This window comes from Moschus berezovskii, chromosome 13 (assembly GCF_049115385.1).
Source record: "Moschus berezovskii isolate FMDL1 chromosome 13, NW_MosBer_1.0, whole genome shotgun sequence".
Taxonomy (NCBI): Eukaryota; Metazoa; Chordata; class Mammalia; order Artiodactyla; family Moschidae; genus Moschus; species Moschus berezovskii.
This window is the reverse complement of record NC_142472.1, coordinates 69186010-69203867: the sequence shown is the minus strand read 5'-3', so window position 1 is coordinate 69203867 and position 17858 is coordinate 69186010. Positions and strand designations below refer to the sequence as shown.

Genomic DNA, 17858 nt, shown 5'->3' with positions numbered 1-17858 from the left:
TGCAATGCGGGAGACCCCGGTTCAATTCCTGGGTCAGGAAGTTCCCCTGGAGAAGGGAACAGCTACCCACGCCAGTATTCTGGGCTGGAGAATTCCATGGTCCGTATAGTCAGTCCATGGGATCGCAAAGAGTCAGACACAACTGAGCGACTTTCACTAATGATATGAATCTGTTCACACTAGAAATGTACACAAGTCAGAAGACAACCCTGTGAGTCAGTCCAGGCAGTGTTTTTTAAAAAAGTCCTTTCTCACACTCCACCATCTATTCAGTCAGGAAATCATACTGGTTCACCTTCAAAATATATCCAGTCTCTTGACAACTTGTCATCACCTTCAGTTTCGGCCCTGATCCCAGCCACCATGACATCTCACCTAGATTACCCTCATCCCCAAGAGGACATTCTTGGCAGCAGCCAGAGTGAGCATGAACCTCCTCTACCTAAAACCTTGCACTGAGTGCCCACTTCCCTGGGAGTTATAGGCAGAGTCCCTACAATGGCCTCAAGGCTCCGTGTAATCCCCCAGAACCCTTGCCCCTTGTATCAGGTCCTCCTTACTGTTCACACACCAGCTACTCTAGCCTCTCTGGTCCTGGGCATGTTGCTGTCTTCCTTCAGGATCTGGCTCCCAGCGACCTCTCTCCCTGGAATACTTTGCATACAGGTATCCACTTAGGAAAGGCACCCATTCCTTTTCATTTTTACTTTAAGTCTAAATTGTCCACGAGGTTCACCCTGATCACTCTACTTAACACTGCATCTGCCCACCCGTGACCAATCCACCTTACCCTGCTCTTTTTTTTATAGAAGTCATCGCCTTCAAACATAATTTTCTCATATTTATCATTTTTGTTTTGCTCCCGTACTAGAACATAGACTCCAGAAGGGCAGAATCTTGTTCAGTGATATTTACAAGGTCCTGGGAGAGTTCCGAGTACACAATATATTCTGAATGATGACTAAAAGAACATTTACAAATCAAAAGAATTTTTATGAATCAGATTTTCCACTGCTCTTGAAAAATCTGAATTGGAAATCTTGGGCCCTACAACCAGAAATGACTAAAAGTGTTTTGTTTACACAAGACATTATTTCAATTTGCCACAGTCCCCACCATTCCCAAATGTAACAACTAATTTCAGATAAAGATTAGAGAAAGTTTAGAAATTTCCTTAAAACTGGCAATAATTTCCTCATTGAGAAGAAAACAGGTAGCCTCAGGGACTACGGCAAATTAGAGTTCATGCCCAAATTATAGATAAAAGTGGCAGCCACTAGTCATTTTACCTGTTTCTGGTTACCTGTCGAATCAGTTTTCCAGTACTTAAATATTCATTTAAATCCAAAGAGGATATCTCTAATCCAAACAGTATAAATGTAATATAAAAATGGACAACAGTTAAACTGGTGCTTTGCTGGGCTAAATTCAAACATTCCTATTCATCAAGCTGGGAACTTAACATACTGATCTATTAAGTAAGAGTAATGAAGTTCTATTTCTTCAAAAACATTTAACAAAACAGAAAGCTCTTCCCCCCAAAGTGTCAATTTTCTTTTTCTTAGGAAAATAAACTCCTTAAGGGCACAAATGATTCTTCAAAAGTTCCTTCTAAAAAAGTCCTTCACAACAAAAAAAGAGCAAAAATAAACCACAAGTAATGACATACAATCTCATCAGCTAGCAAAACAGGGAGTATTAGAAGATAAATCTGAGGACAAATGATTGAAAGAAAGATTTTATTCAATTCCATTAATTCAATCAATAGTTACATCTACATACGAGATACTGTGCTAGAGTTCTTGATACAACAATAAGCAGAGAGCTCAGTCTTAATAGATTTGGACCTTTCTCTAGTCAGACAAGAGCAAAATTTGTGAGTCCCAAGATTATTTTTAAAGTATATTCACCATCCCTCCTAGCTTTTGATATTGACATTGACAAGACGCTCAGTCGTGTCCGACTCTTTGCGACCCTATGGACTGTAGCCTACTGCTCCTCTGTCCATGGGATTTTCCAGGCAAGAGCACTGGAGTGGGTTGGCACTACCTTCTACAGGGGATTTTCCTGACCCAGGGATTGACCCTGGGTCTCCCGCATTGTAGGCAGATGCTTTACCTCTGAGCCACAAGGGAATCTAGTCATTCACAAATGTTGTTAAGCACTCCTCATACACAGTCATCTAATAAGACATCGGAAAACGGAAAAGGAGGCAAAGTCCTGTTGTATGCCAAAAGAAATCTGCCTCCAGGCTGACATTCACTAATTGGCACCCTCTGCATGTTTATCTCAACTATACTAGAATCCAAACTGTATTTCTACAATCAATAGGGAAATCATAGGAATTCTACCAAATGCCTGAGTGAAATCGTGTTTTCTTAAAGCAGTAACAGTAAAAAGGAGATGGGAACCTGCTCTTAGAACTGACCACAAATTATAACTATTTCATTTCTCTGTGCTTAACAACCCTTTGATAATCCATTCCAGAAATGCCTCCATTATCTTCCAGCTCATCACCCTTCATTGGGTGGACTCCTATGAGTCTTAAAATACTGGATTTAGATTTCTTTCCAACCATCCTCCTATCCCTAACTTCTATTATTCACAATAGTTAAACTTGCCCCTAGGGCAGTGTTTTCAAACTTTTATCACATCATGACAGCCAGAAAATGATAGAATTTGTAGGGAATACTGGGGAAAGAGGTCAGAGCTCTTTTGGAAGGAGTTACCAGCTACAGGGCTCAGTGGCCCCAGGCCTCATGCCAACTAAACTTCTCTTGCCACCCACAGGACTGAAGGGAAGCAATACTTTGTCACATCTGTAACACATTTTTGCCCTAGTTTATCAGTTGGTAAGACTTAAAAAAAAGGGGGGGGGGAATTAACATTTTATGAATTTTGGAGTAACTGAGAAGCAAAAATTAGCCAAAATCAGCACTGAAAATTGCTAGCTAGATGGAAAGAATCAGGTGTATTTCTAGGGCACCTCATAACACAACTTGTACAATTACATCTCATAATTGGTATCTTCTGATATTAATGACTCACCACAAAAAACAAAACTGTTTCAACATTCTTAAAGGAGTTATGAAATGCATCTTTTAAAATGTAGTGTTTCTGATCCTTTAGATTTAAAGGTCCTATTTGTCACTAATCCCGCTCCATATGACAATCATCATTTGCAGCCTTCTTTGACAAAAGCACACTCTCTAGATAAACATGATGCCTTCTGTTCCAAGGGCCTCAAAATCAGAGCTGCTTATCTGCTCCTTATTACTTCTAAGTCCTGGATCCAGAGAACTTGCCAGAAATTTCACAGCTACAATACATCCTACATATTAACTATTCTTTCTTCCACAGCTAGAAATCATTAAAGATTTTTACAGTGAGTAGATAAATCAAGAGACTGGCATCTGAATAAATCCTGCTTGTTTTATGAAAAAGTTTGTACACAAATTATTTTTGATAACATAGTGAAATTTGACTAAATGAGAAAATATACGGAAAACTAAGAAAATCAATTATAATAATTTGGAAACAGAAAAAGAAACACTAGCTTTAACCGACTTCATTAAATCTGGCCCTTTTATCATATAAAGTGTATGGAAAACACTTTATGCCTTCAGTTTTATGAAGAAGGAAAGAAATAGTAAACAAAAAATGAATCACTCAAAAAATTAAACTAACAAAATTAAAAGAAGAAAGTCAAATGTCTGAAATTCATCCTTAAGTACAGAAGGGTAGAGTAAGAAAACCTTTTTGCTTCCTAGTTATCTGGGTCTTCTTTAGAAATTAACATTTAGGTCATATATCTAAGACTGAATCTCAAGAAGGTAGTTAAAAACTAGTTTTCTTTAAGCCGTGACCATTAAAAGACCCTAATATACATGATGTTTTAAAGGTTAAAATGAGGTACATCTTTTACCATGGATAAGTTCAAACTCCAGGTTACATTAACAAAAATTTCACCAAAATTAGTATGAATTTACATCAGACTTTCACTGAAAAGAAGTTTGCTTGTAATCTGAATAAAAAGAATTGTTTTTCTGATTAAGAATAAACAAAACTGTAAATTAAAAATCATACTTCCAAGACAAGGAAATCAAGAGTATCCCATTCAAAAACATATCACATGATATATGACCACCTTCTAATCTTCTACATGCTTTCACTTTTGAAACAAAAACCCATCCTAGAAACAAGTAAGTACAAATAGAGATGAAAACTTTTACAATTTTCAACAGTTTAAAATGTTCCACATCTTTCCTAAAAAACTAATAAAAGCAAAGTCTTCACCAAAGCACATTTAAAGGCATATTAATCAAATGTACATACAAGAGAGATCATAATTATTAATACATAAAATTGGTGTGATTTTAAATACTACTAAAAAGAAAATGCAGTGTATTACTTATTAACATGTTCTCTTATTAGATCCTTAAAAACATAAAGTGAAGCATACTTTCCAAACTCCAAATTTATTTTTAAATTGAGATTAACATAAATTCAAATTAATCAAAGCTATTAAGGTTCCTATTATCAATAAAAGAATCTAATAAAAATAGGCAACTATTTAATTAATTTAAAAATATTAACATTTATATTGATTACCTAAGTGTCAGGCCCTCTTCTAACAGATTGGGGTCTATCAGTGAATAAAAGACAAAGAAACCCTGCTCTCATAGAGCTTACATTCTAATGCTAAACTTTTTTCTCCTTCTGATTCTCTATTTTTCATGTCCAAAAAAAAGGCGGGGAAACACTGTACCTCTCTTTGTGTTCTCAGTCACTCAGTCATATCTGACTCTTTGTGACCACATGGACTGCAGCCCGCCAGGCTCCCCTGTCTGGGGAATTTTCCAAGCAAGAATACTGGAGCCAGTTGCCATTTCCTACTCCAGGGGATCTTCTCAACCCAGAGTCTCTTGGGTCTCCTGCACTGGCAGGCAGATTCTTTACCACTGTGCCACCTGGGAAGCCCCAGACTTCTCTTTACAAATACATAAACAGCTAAGATCTTTCACCATTCCCTGAAGAATCAACAGAGCCAGAAGTTCCTTCCCTAAAGGACTTCAGCTCAAAAAACTAAAAACAGGACTTCAGCTTCTTAAAGCTTTGATTCTTAAGTTACGTGCACTATGGGAGCTCAGAAAATTTCAATAATTTTAGCATGTCAACAATCGTAAGTTCCACCTTTTCTTTTACATTAATAAAACTTATTTTTAAAAATATAAAAGAAAAGCTAAAAGTTGTTATTAAGCCAGAAGTAAAGTTCATATCTTATCTGAGAACCTATTTCTTAATTTAGTACCTAATTTTTTGGCAATTGCATAAGCTTCATCTGGTGACTTAGCCACGTGTCCTTTGGGAATGGAGACGCCAGCTTCCTGCAACAATTCCATACTCAGGTATTCATGCAACGAGAGATTCCTTTGCTGTTGATGCTGTATTTGGACTCCATGGTTGTTAAACAATCCAGAGCTTCCCAAGACCTAGAGAAATAGGGGACATATTTATATAAAGAGTGATTTAGCAGGAATTCTTGTTAAAAACACTTCAAAATACTTCAGAGTACTTGATTCTTCAAAACTGTAACAAAATTGTCATAATAGAATATCAAAATATTATATTCAGAGTAAATTACAGCACAAAACTAACAGCTAATCTACTGGCTAAACGTCAAAAGTGACCCTTATAGTTTTAACTTTTTCCTCACTATCTCCAGTGTTTAACTTTCATTTGAGCTTTACTACCATATCCCTAATGATCTACAGAGCATTTCTACCTCAAAGTCAAATTCTGCAGATCTAAAATCAATCTCCTATTTCCACCAAATCAAAAATCCTTCCCATCTTTCTTCTCTCCATCATTCCTCCAACACCTAACAAGTTGCCTGACACGAGATATGAGGTACCTGTATGATATGGTACCATCAATCTTTCATACATTCAAAATTCAAACCCCAACTTCATCAGCACTGCACATCGTGGTGTGCCACCCAGATCCCCCCTCAGGACCAAGGCATTCATAGCCCCAGCTGCTGGGAGGGCTGGCAGTGGACAGGCCTCAGCTGAGTCCCCTCATTGGAGCCTTTCTGCCCAAAGTCATACTCTTTTCCCACTGTCAGCCTGTAGCCAACGACTGGCCAGTGAGAGTTAAGGTAGGGATGTAAAACCCTGGTGTGCGTGTGCACGCTCAGTCGCTTAGTCAGTCGGGTCCAACTCTTTGTGACCCTATGAACTGAGGCCACCAGGATCCTCTGTCCATGGGATTCTATAGGCAAGAATACTGGAAAAACTGGGTTGCCATGCCCTCTCCAGGGGATCTTCCAGACCTAGGGATCGAATCCACGTCTCTTATGTCTCCTGCATTAGCAGGTAGGTTCTTTACTGCTAGGCACCAGGGAAGCCCAAATACCTGGCACCTCACCCCAATTTGGGACAATTCAGGATCATCCTAGTTGCAGACCTCTGCACTGCACTAGAGTTGCAGTCAATCCTCCTTCCTTCACTCTCCCACAGGTATTGATCCTGAGATCACTTTTCAATAAACTTCCTCCATGAAAGTCTCCACTGAATACTCGGCAAATTACAATCTGCAATATCATCTTTAATGCATTCCTTCTAAACTATTCCCTTGATAAACCCCTTCAGGTGTACGTGCTTCACAAACAAACTGTGAAAGCTTCTAAGAAAGAAATGCCCCACCAACTTCCCTTTTTCAATTTATGTAAAACATTCATTCACTCAAAAACTCACTGAGCACCTAGACACTGGAAATAGAGAGGTCAACCCAACAAAATCCTTGCACCGAAAGCTTACAGTCTAGTATGTATTTGTATGTCGGGGGTTGGGGGAGGCACAAACAATACAGAAAGAAAATATGCCAAATAGCAATAAGAGTAAAAAGACAAAATTTAAAAATAAGAAGTGCTATTTTATACAGCTGCAGGAATTTTCTCCACTAAAATATCCCTCGGGTTGGGGGGGCTGAGTTAAGAATTATCTTTTCAAAAAGAAACAAGGAGGAAACAGAAACAAGATATTCCTCTACAAGCTGAATAAGTCACTGTTGAAAGACAAAGGAGTATGAGAGTTGTCAGCGTCTGGTTGCAGGGCCACAACAATGAGAACTACTGAAAGAAGGATGTAATCAGAAAGACCTCGAGCAACTATGGGTCCCAAAACTCCCCTCTAAGTTAGAGCCCAGTCTTAAACCATATTAACACCACACAGAAACACTTCTCAACCTTTTTCCAGACTCCTCAGTTCTATCAACTTTATATGGCAATACGCAGAACAAATTAAGTGCTACTGGAATCACACATTTATATGTTATCCATCCATACATTTCCATTGTCTCCACACAGAATGCTGAAACATTGTTCATATGAAACACAGAGTATCATAAGAGATGAATTTAAAGGAATCTCATAGAAAATAAGTCTGCTTCTTAAAGAGGGTTCATGAACCATCTGCATCAAGATTCTCTAGGAATGCCTCCAAAATGCAGATTCCAAGGCCTTACTCTCATTTATAAAAGCAGAATCTCTGGACTGTGCCACAAAAAAGTCTGCATTTGTAAAGTTATTCAGTTGATTCTTAAGCACTCTACAGTTGGAGAACAAATAGTCTAACAAATCAATCACATAGAATAGCAAGCTACTGATCCCCATTTAAAAAATGTGAATGATTGGAGCAAGCATTGAATCTTTGAAATAAGTGAATAAGCTCTCAATATAAAAATAATTCCCCTGCTCTATGATCAAAATGGTCCATGTTTTTTGTTAAATTTTACGAACTGTTGAGAGATGGAGGAGAAGGACCGGGAGAGTTCAGACGGCCAGAAGCCATTGAGGAGCACTCCTCAGTGTGGGGGTAGCCCACTGTGTCCCAGACGGGCATCAGAGGGAAGAGCAGCATCTCAGACACGTCAAAAAAGATGTTTTGATCCCTAAAATAATGAGAGAAAAGGCCCAAGAGAGATGTTCTGAACAAGTTCAAGATTTCACCAAATGTTGCAAGGACTCTGGAGTCCTTATGGTAGTAAAATGCTGGAAAGAAAATTCTGCACTGAAAAACTGTCTGACCTCTTACTATAAAGATCCAGCCTTTTATGAAGAATGCAAAATGGAATACCTGAAGGAAAGGGAAGAATTCAGAAGAACTGGAATTCCTACCAAGAAAAGGCTACAGAAGCTTCCCACAAGCATGTAGGCAAATATTCAAGATGATGCTCAGGAACGCCAGTGTTCATGGAAATCAGTCACCTGAAATAACGGACTCAGGGAAATGCGTTTCCTTTATCCTTAATTATGGAAATAACTTTATCTGAAATAAAGATTTTTTTTTAACCTCAAAAAAAAAAAAAGAATAGCAAGCTATTTCTGATTCATTTGGTAAGCTAAAATCCTGGATAAGATTGCTCTTGGTAGCTCAATTCCCTGATTTAGTTTCACTTCAGTATTAAAAACAAACAACCTCCTAAACTTCAGTGTACATCTACCTTGTGAAATCCCACTCTTGGGTAAAGCCTCAAGAGAAATGAGTGCTTAGTCTATCAAAAGGCATATAGAGCAGGCTTATGCATAACACACAAAAAAATGGAAACGACCCAGCTGCTCATCAACAGAACAATAGGTAGGAACTTCCTTGGTGGTCCAGTGGTTAAGAATTCACCCTTCAATGCAAGGAACATGGGTTTAATCTCTGGTAGGAGAAATAAGATCCCACCTGCCTTGGGGCAACTAAGCACCAAAATGAAGACCCAGCACAGCCAAAATAAAAAAATAAATAATTTAAATTGTTTTAAAAATATAAGAATGGGTAAAATGTACTATTTATCAATAGAAGGGTACAGAGCAAAAAAGGAAAAACGTATTGCTCACACAACAATGGATTCATCTCACAAGTACAATTTTAAGGGAATGAAGCCAGACACAACAATACAAACTTATATGATTTTTTTAATATAGTTCAAACTCAGAATTAGGAAGTCAGAATAAGTGGTTGGTTACCTTCTGTTGGTGAGTACTGTTAAAGAGAGTGCCTTTTGAAGGCTAAAAACACTATAAATATATATGTACACACCACGATTTGAACGGCAGCTACACAGATGGATCCATACATACAAATTAATCTAGCTACCCATATGGGATCACAAAGAGTCGGATACAATTTAGCAACTGAATAGCAAAAACTGAAGCTGTACATAAATTATGTACTTTGCTGTACAGAAATTATACCTCAAAATAATAAAAATAAGGGGGCTAAGGGGGAGTACCTAGCATAACCTTGATAAAAATGGTCATACACTGAAAGATTTTTTGGATGCCTATATACCAGACACTGTACTCAGTTCAGTTCAGTCACTCAGTCGTGTCCAACTCTTTGCAACCCCATGAACCGCAGCACGCCAGGCCTCCCTGTCCATCACCAACTCCCGGAGTCCACCCAAACCCATGTCCATCGAGTCGGTGATGCTATCCAGTCATCTCATCCTCTGTCATCCCCTTCTCCTCCTGCCCTCAATCTTTCCCAGCATCAGGGTCTTTTCCAATGAGTCAGCTATTCGAATCAGGTGGCCAAAGTAATGGAGTTTCAGCTTCAACATCAGTCCTTCCAATGAACACCCAGGACTGATCTCCTTTAGGATGGACTGGTTGGATCTCCTTACAGTCCAAAGGACTCTCAAGAGTCTTCTCGAACACCACACTTCAAAAGCATCAATTCTTCAGTGCTCAGCTTTCTTTATAGTTCAACTGTACTAGGAACACTAAAAGAATGAGATCAACTTGGTCCCAACCAGAGTTCACAGATGTGTAAATAAACAGCTGTGACAAGTGTTTAAGAGCGAGCATAATCACCAGGTAGTACGTAATCATCTAGACAGACCAGAAAAAAATACTACAGAGGCTTGATCCCAGTTTAAAAAAAAAAACTAACAGCTAAAAAGGACATTTTGGGGACAACTGGGGAAATAAGAATCTGCCCTATACATTAGATATTAGTATTATCGCAACTTTATATTTCTAAAGTATGATAACTATATCATGGTTATTTGTGTCTCTCATTCTTAAGAGACATACGGTGCAATATCTAAGGATGAAGTGCCATGATAGCTGCAACTTATTCTCAAATACTTCAACAAAAATACATGAATGTAATTTATACATACATACATATGTACATAAATTATATATAATATATATATTTTTAATTTATATAATATTTTAAATGATATAATTTATATAAACTATACTATATAAATTGAACAACATATAAATGTCTAAAGATAATGTGGCAGAATGTTAAATGAAGGTGAGAATAATACGGGTGTTCACTGTATAGTTGAAACATACCTATCAGCTTGAAATTTTTCCAAAAAAGCTTGATGATAAATCCATGACACAAAACTCTATTTTTATGGTTTCTTTCAAATGTCTAAAAGAATCAGTAGTACTCATAAAGTGTTGCTGATAGCTTTTCAGACCACATTAAGGTTTTTTTAAAATATCAGAAATATTTTGATAATCCTTTCCTTGTGCCACTAGAAGCTATAACTTAAAATATCATCATCTGGGAATCATGATGGTAACACAAATCCCTGCATAACCACAAAGATTTCTCACACTGATGCATTTTTCTTTCCTGATGTATCACTTAGAGGATTCCTACTGCCAAAAGGCCACCAACTCCTGGCCAAATTCCTGCACCACCACCTCTCCAATCCATACTGAGTTTAAGTAATACTTACTCAAAAGTGGGGAAATGTGGTTACTAGGGAGTATGATTCACAACGAACAAGGAGATATCTAAAATTGTTTAATATGCTCATAACTTGAACTATTTTTATCAAATATACATTGAACAAAAGATACAGAGAAACAAGAAGAGGATCAGAGCACTAAACAAAATGTTTAAGAGAATCTGCTAAACTCAATGGGTGACCTTGAACAAGATTCCTTAAGCTCTGCACCTCTATGGCCCCATCTACAAAAGCAAGGGGTCAGACCCAACGTTCTTAATGGTATTATTTACAATAGCCAAGATAATGAAGGCAACTTAAATGTCCACTGTCAGAGGACTAGATAAAGAAGCTGTGGTACATCTATACAATAGAATACTACTCAGTCATAAAAAGAATGAGATAATGCCATTTGCATGCACACGGATGGATCTCAAGATTATTATACTAAGTCAGAGAAAGATAAATATATGACATCACTTACATATGGAATAAAAAAAAGATACAAACAAACTTATTTACAAAACAGAAACAGACTCACAGACTTCAAAAACAGTGTTATCAAAGGGGAAACTTGGGGAGGAAGGATAAATTAGGATAAGGGTCCCCAACCTCCGGTATCTAATGCCTGATGATCTGAGGTGGAGCTGATGCAATAATAATAAAGTATACAATAAATATAATACACTTGAATAATCCCAAAACCATCCCCGCACCACAGCCCGTGGAAAAATTGTCTTCCACAAAACTGGTCCTTGGTGCCAGAAAAGTTGGGGAACACTTAATTAGGAGTATGGGATTAACACATACACACTGCTATATATAAAACAGATAATCAATAAGGACCTACTCTATAGCACAAGAAACTCTACTCAATATTCTGTAATAATCTAGATGGGAAAAGAGTCTGAAAAAGAATGAATACATATATATGTATACCACACACACATATATATCCATATATAATCAATATATAATTGAGTATAATACATATATAATTGAATCACTAAGCTGTACCTGAAACACAACATTATAGATCAACTGTACTCCAATTCAAACTAAAGATTAAATTAAAAATAAAAGCAAGGGGTTAGACTAAGGTGAATTCAAACTTCAAAGCTGTATTTCTTAATGTGAGGGTGGAAGAGATGTTTAAGACAATATATTAAGGAGAAATAAAGACTTTTAAAGCAATTTCCAAAAGTATAAAGACGATGATTAGAAGGGAAACAGATTTGTTCACCAAAGTCTCATTTTCTAAAATCCAGACAGCACCCTTTAAGACCCAAAAGAAGGAAGTTCAAGGCTTAAAAAAAAAAAAAAACAAAAACACTTCTTCTATTAGGAAGCAAACTCATAGAATTCACTAGATTGAAAGAATGAATAGCTTTAAAAAGAAAAAAAAAGTCTAAATTCATTTACAGCATGTCTGAGGTTACTTCAGAACACAACCAAAAGCTCTAGAATTGATTTATGAAGCCAATCATACCCTTCCACAATTTATTAGTGTCAACACATATTGGGAAGAATTGTCTAATTCTTACGCTCTAGAAAAAACTGTAGAACAGATTCAAACACACAGACTTTGGAGCTACACACTTCCAGAATGAAGGCTCAGTTCTGATCTCACCTGCTTGGTGATCTAGACCAAATTACTCCTTCTCTTAGCCAGAGTTTCTCCATCAGTGATATGGAGATTAATGACTTCCTTACAGTGTTGCTCAAAAGCCTAATGAAAAAGACTACATGTAAAATGCTTGGCACAGTTCCTGGCACATAGCAAATGTTCCAACACACAGGAAACCAAGGCCTTCTACCACCAAATTCCCTTACTGAATTTATGATTAATCTCGTTACCCAAAACTTTATTCCCTTTCTTGTCCCCTCCTACCTCAATCCTGTGCTGCTGCTGCTGCTGCTGCCGCTAAGTCACTTCAGTCGTGTCTGTCTCTGTGCAACCCCACAGACGGCAGCCTACCAGGATCCTCTGTCCCGGGAATTCTCCAGGCAAGAACTCTGGAGTGGGTTGCCATTTGTGCTATCTGAACACTAATCAACCAGAGTCTGATGACTAAAACTGCTGTGTTGATAACATCATTAATGTCCTAAAACTGCTACTGCAGACACCATCATTAAAGGACAAACTCAGGTTGCTTCTCCAGGGCAAGATGAGCTAATAGGCCCCAAGCCTTGGACCATTTGATCAGAGAATCCTAAATAATAGACAACTCAACTCCCTGACACTAGGATCAGAAATGACACAGAAATTACACAAGCCAATGATTAATCTCAGCTTCTTTGTACTCCCTCTTTAAAAACAACTCCTTAAAAAAAATAAAAAAATAAAATAAAAAACACGAACTCCTAACTGAAAGATCAAGTTGCAGTGAATCTGTGACTTGTCTCCCACTCTCTTGCCTGGCGCCCTGCAAATAAACCCTTATTTTGCGGCAAACAACCCCTGTCAGAATTTGGCTTTCTATGCCATGGACACACAAGAACTTGCTCCGTTACTTTTACTTAAACACACACACACTGAGGCTATAATGTTATGGTGTATGCAGAAAAAAAAAGTGATCCAAACGATTATTTTATTTCCCCAATTGATAAGTTGCTGAACACCATCTCATTCTATTAAACAACTACCAGGGGGAAACGGGAAGCTTCCCGGCTTCATCTCAGAAAAGGCCAGTCAGCAAGCAGTGCTGGTTCTGCGAAGCATCCAAGAGACACAAAAGTATATCTGAAGGGCATGCCCTCCTCCTCAAAGAGCCGCGGAGGCCTCGGCCCACCGCGCCGGAGGCAGGAGCAAGCAGAAGGGGCCCAGCCCCCGCCTCTCCTTTCGGAGCCCACCCTGGCTCCCCGACACCGCCGCCGCCGCCCTCTCAGTAACAAGGTGAGCAGCCCTGGCCAGATGGCCGGAGATCCTCGCAGATTTCAGACTGCAGCACAAAGTCGCAAACATGAGCCCGTTCGCAGGCCTGGCGGGCAGCACTCCCGGGCAAGCCGCCCGCCACTGCGGCGGGGCACCCCCGTCACCCAATGTCACCAACAGCGGAGTGACCCGGGGCCGGGGCCCGGGCCCCCTCACACCTCGCCCACAGGAGCCAGCCCTCCACCTCGCCCTTTCTCCTGCCAACCCTCAAAGCGAGAGCGGGCAGGGCCTCAATACCTGGGCGGCGGCCGGCAGCGCCGTCCGGGGTCGGTGGCTCCTCAGGGTGGCGGCAGCCAACAGCCGGCTGTAGAACACGGAGGCCGCCATTTCTCAGTCCGACCAAGTCCCCTGGGCGCCGCGCGCAGGCGCAGAACCTCGAAACGGCCAGAGACGCGGCGGCTCCGTACGCGCGCCCCGCCCCTAGCCCCGCCCACGGGGCGGAGCCTCGGATTAACTCAGCGGCGGTGACCCCCGGCGAGTGCTGACAAGCTCGCGTAGGCGGACAGAGAGCAAACTTTAACCTTTGTAACTGGACACCGCAGCCTGAACATCAGACCTGAGGTTTGCGCTCAAAACCCCGAAGCTTTCCTAGCGAAATGTAATGGAGATGATCAACGCCACCACCTGTGTGATCTTAACATCTCCGAGTCTCAGGTCATCTGTAAAACGGGGTTCGTTCAGAAAACGAGAACTTGCATTCCTGTTTTTGTGCCAAAATACTGCCTTTGGGATACAGCAGTAGCCCAAATCCAATATCCAATACTTTGTCCCAAAATATCCCATACTTTGTCCAGTATCCCAAAGTATCCAATACTTTGGCCACCTGATGCAGAGAACTGACTCTGGAAAAGACCCTGATGCTGGGAAAGATCGAAGGCGCAAGGAGAAGGGGACAACAGAGGATAAGATGGTTGGACGGCATCACCGACTGGATGAACATTCAGTTCAGTTCAGTTCAGTCGCTCAGTCTTGTCCGACTCTCCGCGACCCCATGAATCACAGCACGCCAGGCCTCCCTGTCCATCACCAACTCCCGGAGCTCACCCAAACTCATGTCCACAGAGTCGCCGGGAGCTGGTGATGGACAGGGAAGCCTGACCGTGCTGCAGTCCATGGGGTCGCAAAGAGTGGAACAGGGCTGAGAGAATGAACTGACTGAATACCTACAACAGAATGATTATGCCCTCAAAGGGAAGATGATCAAACACTAGTTACTGAGGACCCTAGCCAGGAGATAACTTCTCAGATAGCTCTGAGGAACTGCTCCCAAAAGGTAAAGCGCCAGGATGTACAGGACTTTTTTGCTAGGGGAAAAGAACATGTAGTTAAACATAAAACAGTCACTGCTTATTAAAGAATAGACATCTCAAGTTAATGATTTTAGAGCTTTTCTAGATATAGGAAGATGTAAGGATCTCGGTTTACTGAAGTTATTCCTCAGAAATGCATATTAACTATCTGTACATACAGTCTATGGAATTTTCCAGGCCAGAATACTGGAGTGGGTAGCCTTTCCCTTCTCCTGGGGATCTTTCCAACCCAGGAACTGAAGTGGGTGGGGGCGGAGGTGGGGGGGTTCTCCTGCATTGCAGGTGGATTGTTTACCAACTGAGCTATCAGAGAAGCCCCTTAACTATCTAGAGCCAGTATCAAGAGCACAGAATGCTTTGTTTTTTGCCATCCTGATTTCCCTTCAGGGCACACCAAGGAAGGTGTGTGTGCTTGTGCAAGGCTGCAGTGGTTTAGGATAGCTTGATCCTTTAGAAGTGGAATCAGGGGGTGACATTCCACATTATCAACCCATAGGGCATTTCAGAATTACCTGGAAAGCTTTTTTTTTTTTAATGTGGACCATTTTAAAAGTCTTTATTGAATTTGTTACAGTATTGCTTCTGTTTTATGTTTCGGTTTTTTGGCCCCAGGCATGTGAGATCTTAGCTTCTGACCAGGGATTGAACCTGCACCCCATGCATTGGAAGGTGAAGTCCTAACACTGGACCACCAGGGAAGTCCCTGGGGACTTTTGTGAAAAACACCTTCACCAGAACCCATCCATGGAGCGAGGTCAGGACATCTGTTATTTCTTAGAATCCTGTAGGTAAATCGGATACACACATTGTGCATGGAAAACCCTGAGATGACATGTGTCCCACTAGAGAGTTGACCACTGGACAAATGACTGGATGTCTATTCTGCTCTGAGCAGCGAGCTTTGAAATATGTCAAAGCGATTTCTGTGGGCAAGATCTTAACCTAAGAGCAAGTGGGCACTGCTGACAGGCATCAACCAGGCTTTGGCACCTACCTCTGATGCGTAGTGACCCAATCCACTGAATGGCACTATGTAAAGAAAAAGTGAATCCAAAACAAGGAGCCTATCTATTTAGAGAATGGAGAGGAGCTTTTTGCATCCCCCAAAGCTCTTAAGTTCTTAAAGGCAGGGACGGTCTTAAGGACTTTATTGTTTCATTGACACTCATGGGGTACTGACCTCAAGGCTCAGCACTAATTGATATTCTTTGCAATTAGAAACAGGGAAACGGGAAACAGACATTAGTAGTTCAGATGTCTCTTGCTCCACCTTTCTACTGCCCATCTAACCAATCAAATAAAATCTGGATAATCAGTCCCAAAAATCAGCATTGACACCTGCCAGTTTCTGTTAGGAACACGTATCCTATTAGATATGAATATAGCATACTTATTGGGGCTTCCCCGGTGGCTCAGCGGTAAAGAATCCACCTGCAGTGCTGGAGTCACAGGAGACACAGGTTCTATCCCTGGGTCTGAAAGATCCCCTGGAGGAGGGCAGGGCAACCCACTCAAGTATTCTTGCCTGGAGAATCCCATGGACAGAGGAACCTGGTGGGTACAGTTCATAGGGTCGCAAGGAGTCGGACATGACTGAAGCGACTTCGCACATTGTCAAACCAGTTCTTTTTAACTGTTAGTAGACACAGAAGTTGAGCTACCAAGTACCACCCACCATCTGAGCCCAAGGCCAGTTATTTAAAGGGTACCCGGGGAAAACCAGAGTAAGTCAGCATACTAAAATAAGATGTAATGCTATAGCCCTGTTAGGATCCTGACTGGGTTAACTTTGCTTCACAAAGTTCAAGTCAGTCATAGTTGATTCATTAAAGGAAATATCTCCACTGCCATGCCCTCTGTAATACTGGCTCAAAAGCAAGAACGGCAACAGCAGAAGTACCCAACAGGAGCAGGAGTGAGAATGAGAACATGCAGGTCCCCTGGGGTCCAGCTCTTTTGGAAGCCTACACAAGGCAGGAGGAGGAGGCAGATTCCTCCCACAGCACCTCTTGGCTCTGCTCAGAGCTCTCTACCTCTGGATACCTCCTTAAAGAACTGAGTAGGTAACATGATGTTGGGCCTCCTACCCAAGTGCTTCACCACCACACAACCAGCCTTAAAAAATGAAATCACTTTATCAAGAAACTACTTTTTGCACAGCAAAAACTTTTGCAGTCCTTATCTGCAAGGATTTTAGAAACTAGTAACTAGACACGGGTTTGATCCCTGGGTGGTGAAGATCCCCTAGAGGAGGGCATGGCAATCCACTCCAGTATTCTTGCCTGGAAAATCCCATGGACAGAGGAACCTGGTGGGCTACAGTCCATAGCGTCTCTGAAGCGACTTAGCACGCACGCAGTGGGCAGCAAAGGATAGCAGAATATGATTAAGTAAAATAGACGCTAAGGGGTTTTGGTTTGCTTTTTTTTTTTTTAACTTGGGGGAGGTAGGAGGAAGAGTATTTGTTCTTCAGGTACAGTGGTATTCCAATCCTCAACGTTTAGTCTCCCACTTTGTCTCTTTTTTCTACTAGGAAATTAATGGTAGGATTGTATGCAGGGGAAAAAAGGGAAAAGAAATTTCCTGAGAGAGAGAGTGGCTTTAATTTTTTAACAGTTCTTTAAAAACGATTAAAGTTATATATTTCTCCACATTTTGAAGCCCAGAGCAAAGTCTTGGCTAAGCTGTTCTATGTTAACTATAGAAGTAACAGAATTACAAAGTGCCATAGAAACAACTTGCAATCTGCTTACCTCAACCCAAACTTCTGAGGGCTGAGATGAATAAAAGCCATCTACTGAACACCTGGTTCAGATGTTAAAGTGTCTGCCTGCAATGCGGAAGACCCAGGTTCAATCCCTAGATCA

The 17858-nt window shown here is 40.5% G+C and overlaps 1 protein-coding gene and 1 pseudogene across 1 annotated transcript in view; one reads left to right on the top strand and one right to left on the bottom strand.

Annotated features, from left to right (window-relative positions):
• The window catches only part of SUCLA2 (succinate-CoA ligase ADP-forming subunit beta), a 49658-nt gene extending 35586 nt beyond the window's left edge, over nt 1–14072 (bottom strand). The window contains exons 1-2 of the mRNA XM_055426094.2: nt 13919–14072; nt 5312–5492 (exon numbers count right to left, since the gene is read on the bottom strand). Of these exons, the coding sequence (XP_055282069.2) occupies nt 5312–5492; nt 13919–14008 (271 nt within the window). The 5' untranslated portion in view covers nt 14009–14072. The remainder of the gene's footprint in view (nt 1–5311; nt 5493–13918) is intronic.
• LOC148775864 (COX assembly mitochondrial protein homolog pseudogene) lies at nt 7962–8216 on the top strand (annotated as a pseudogene).
• Nucleotides 14073–17858: the final 3786 nt, after the last annotated feature.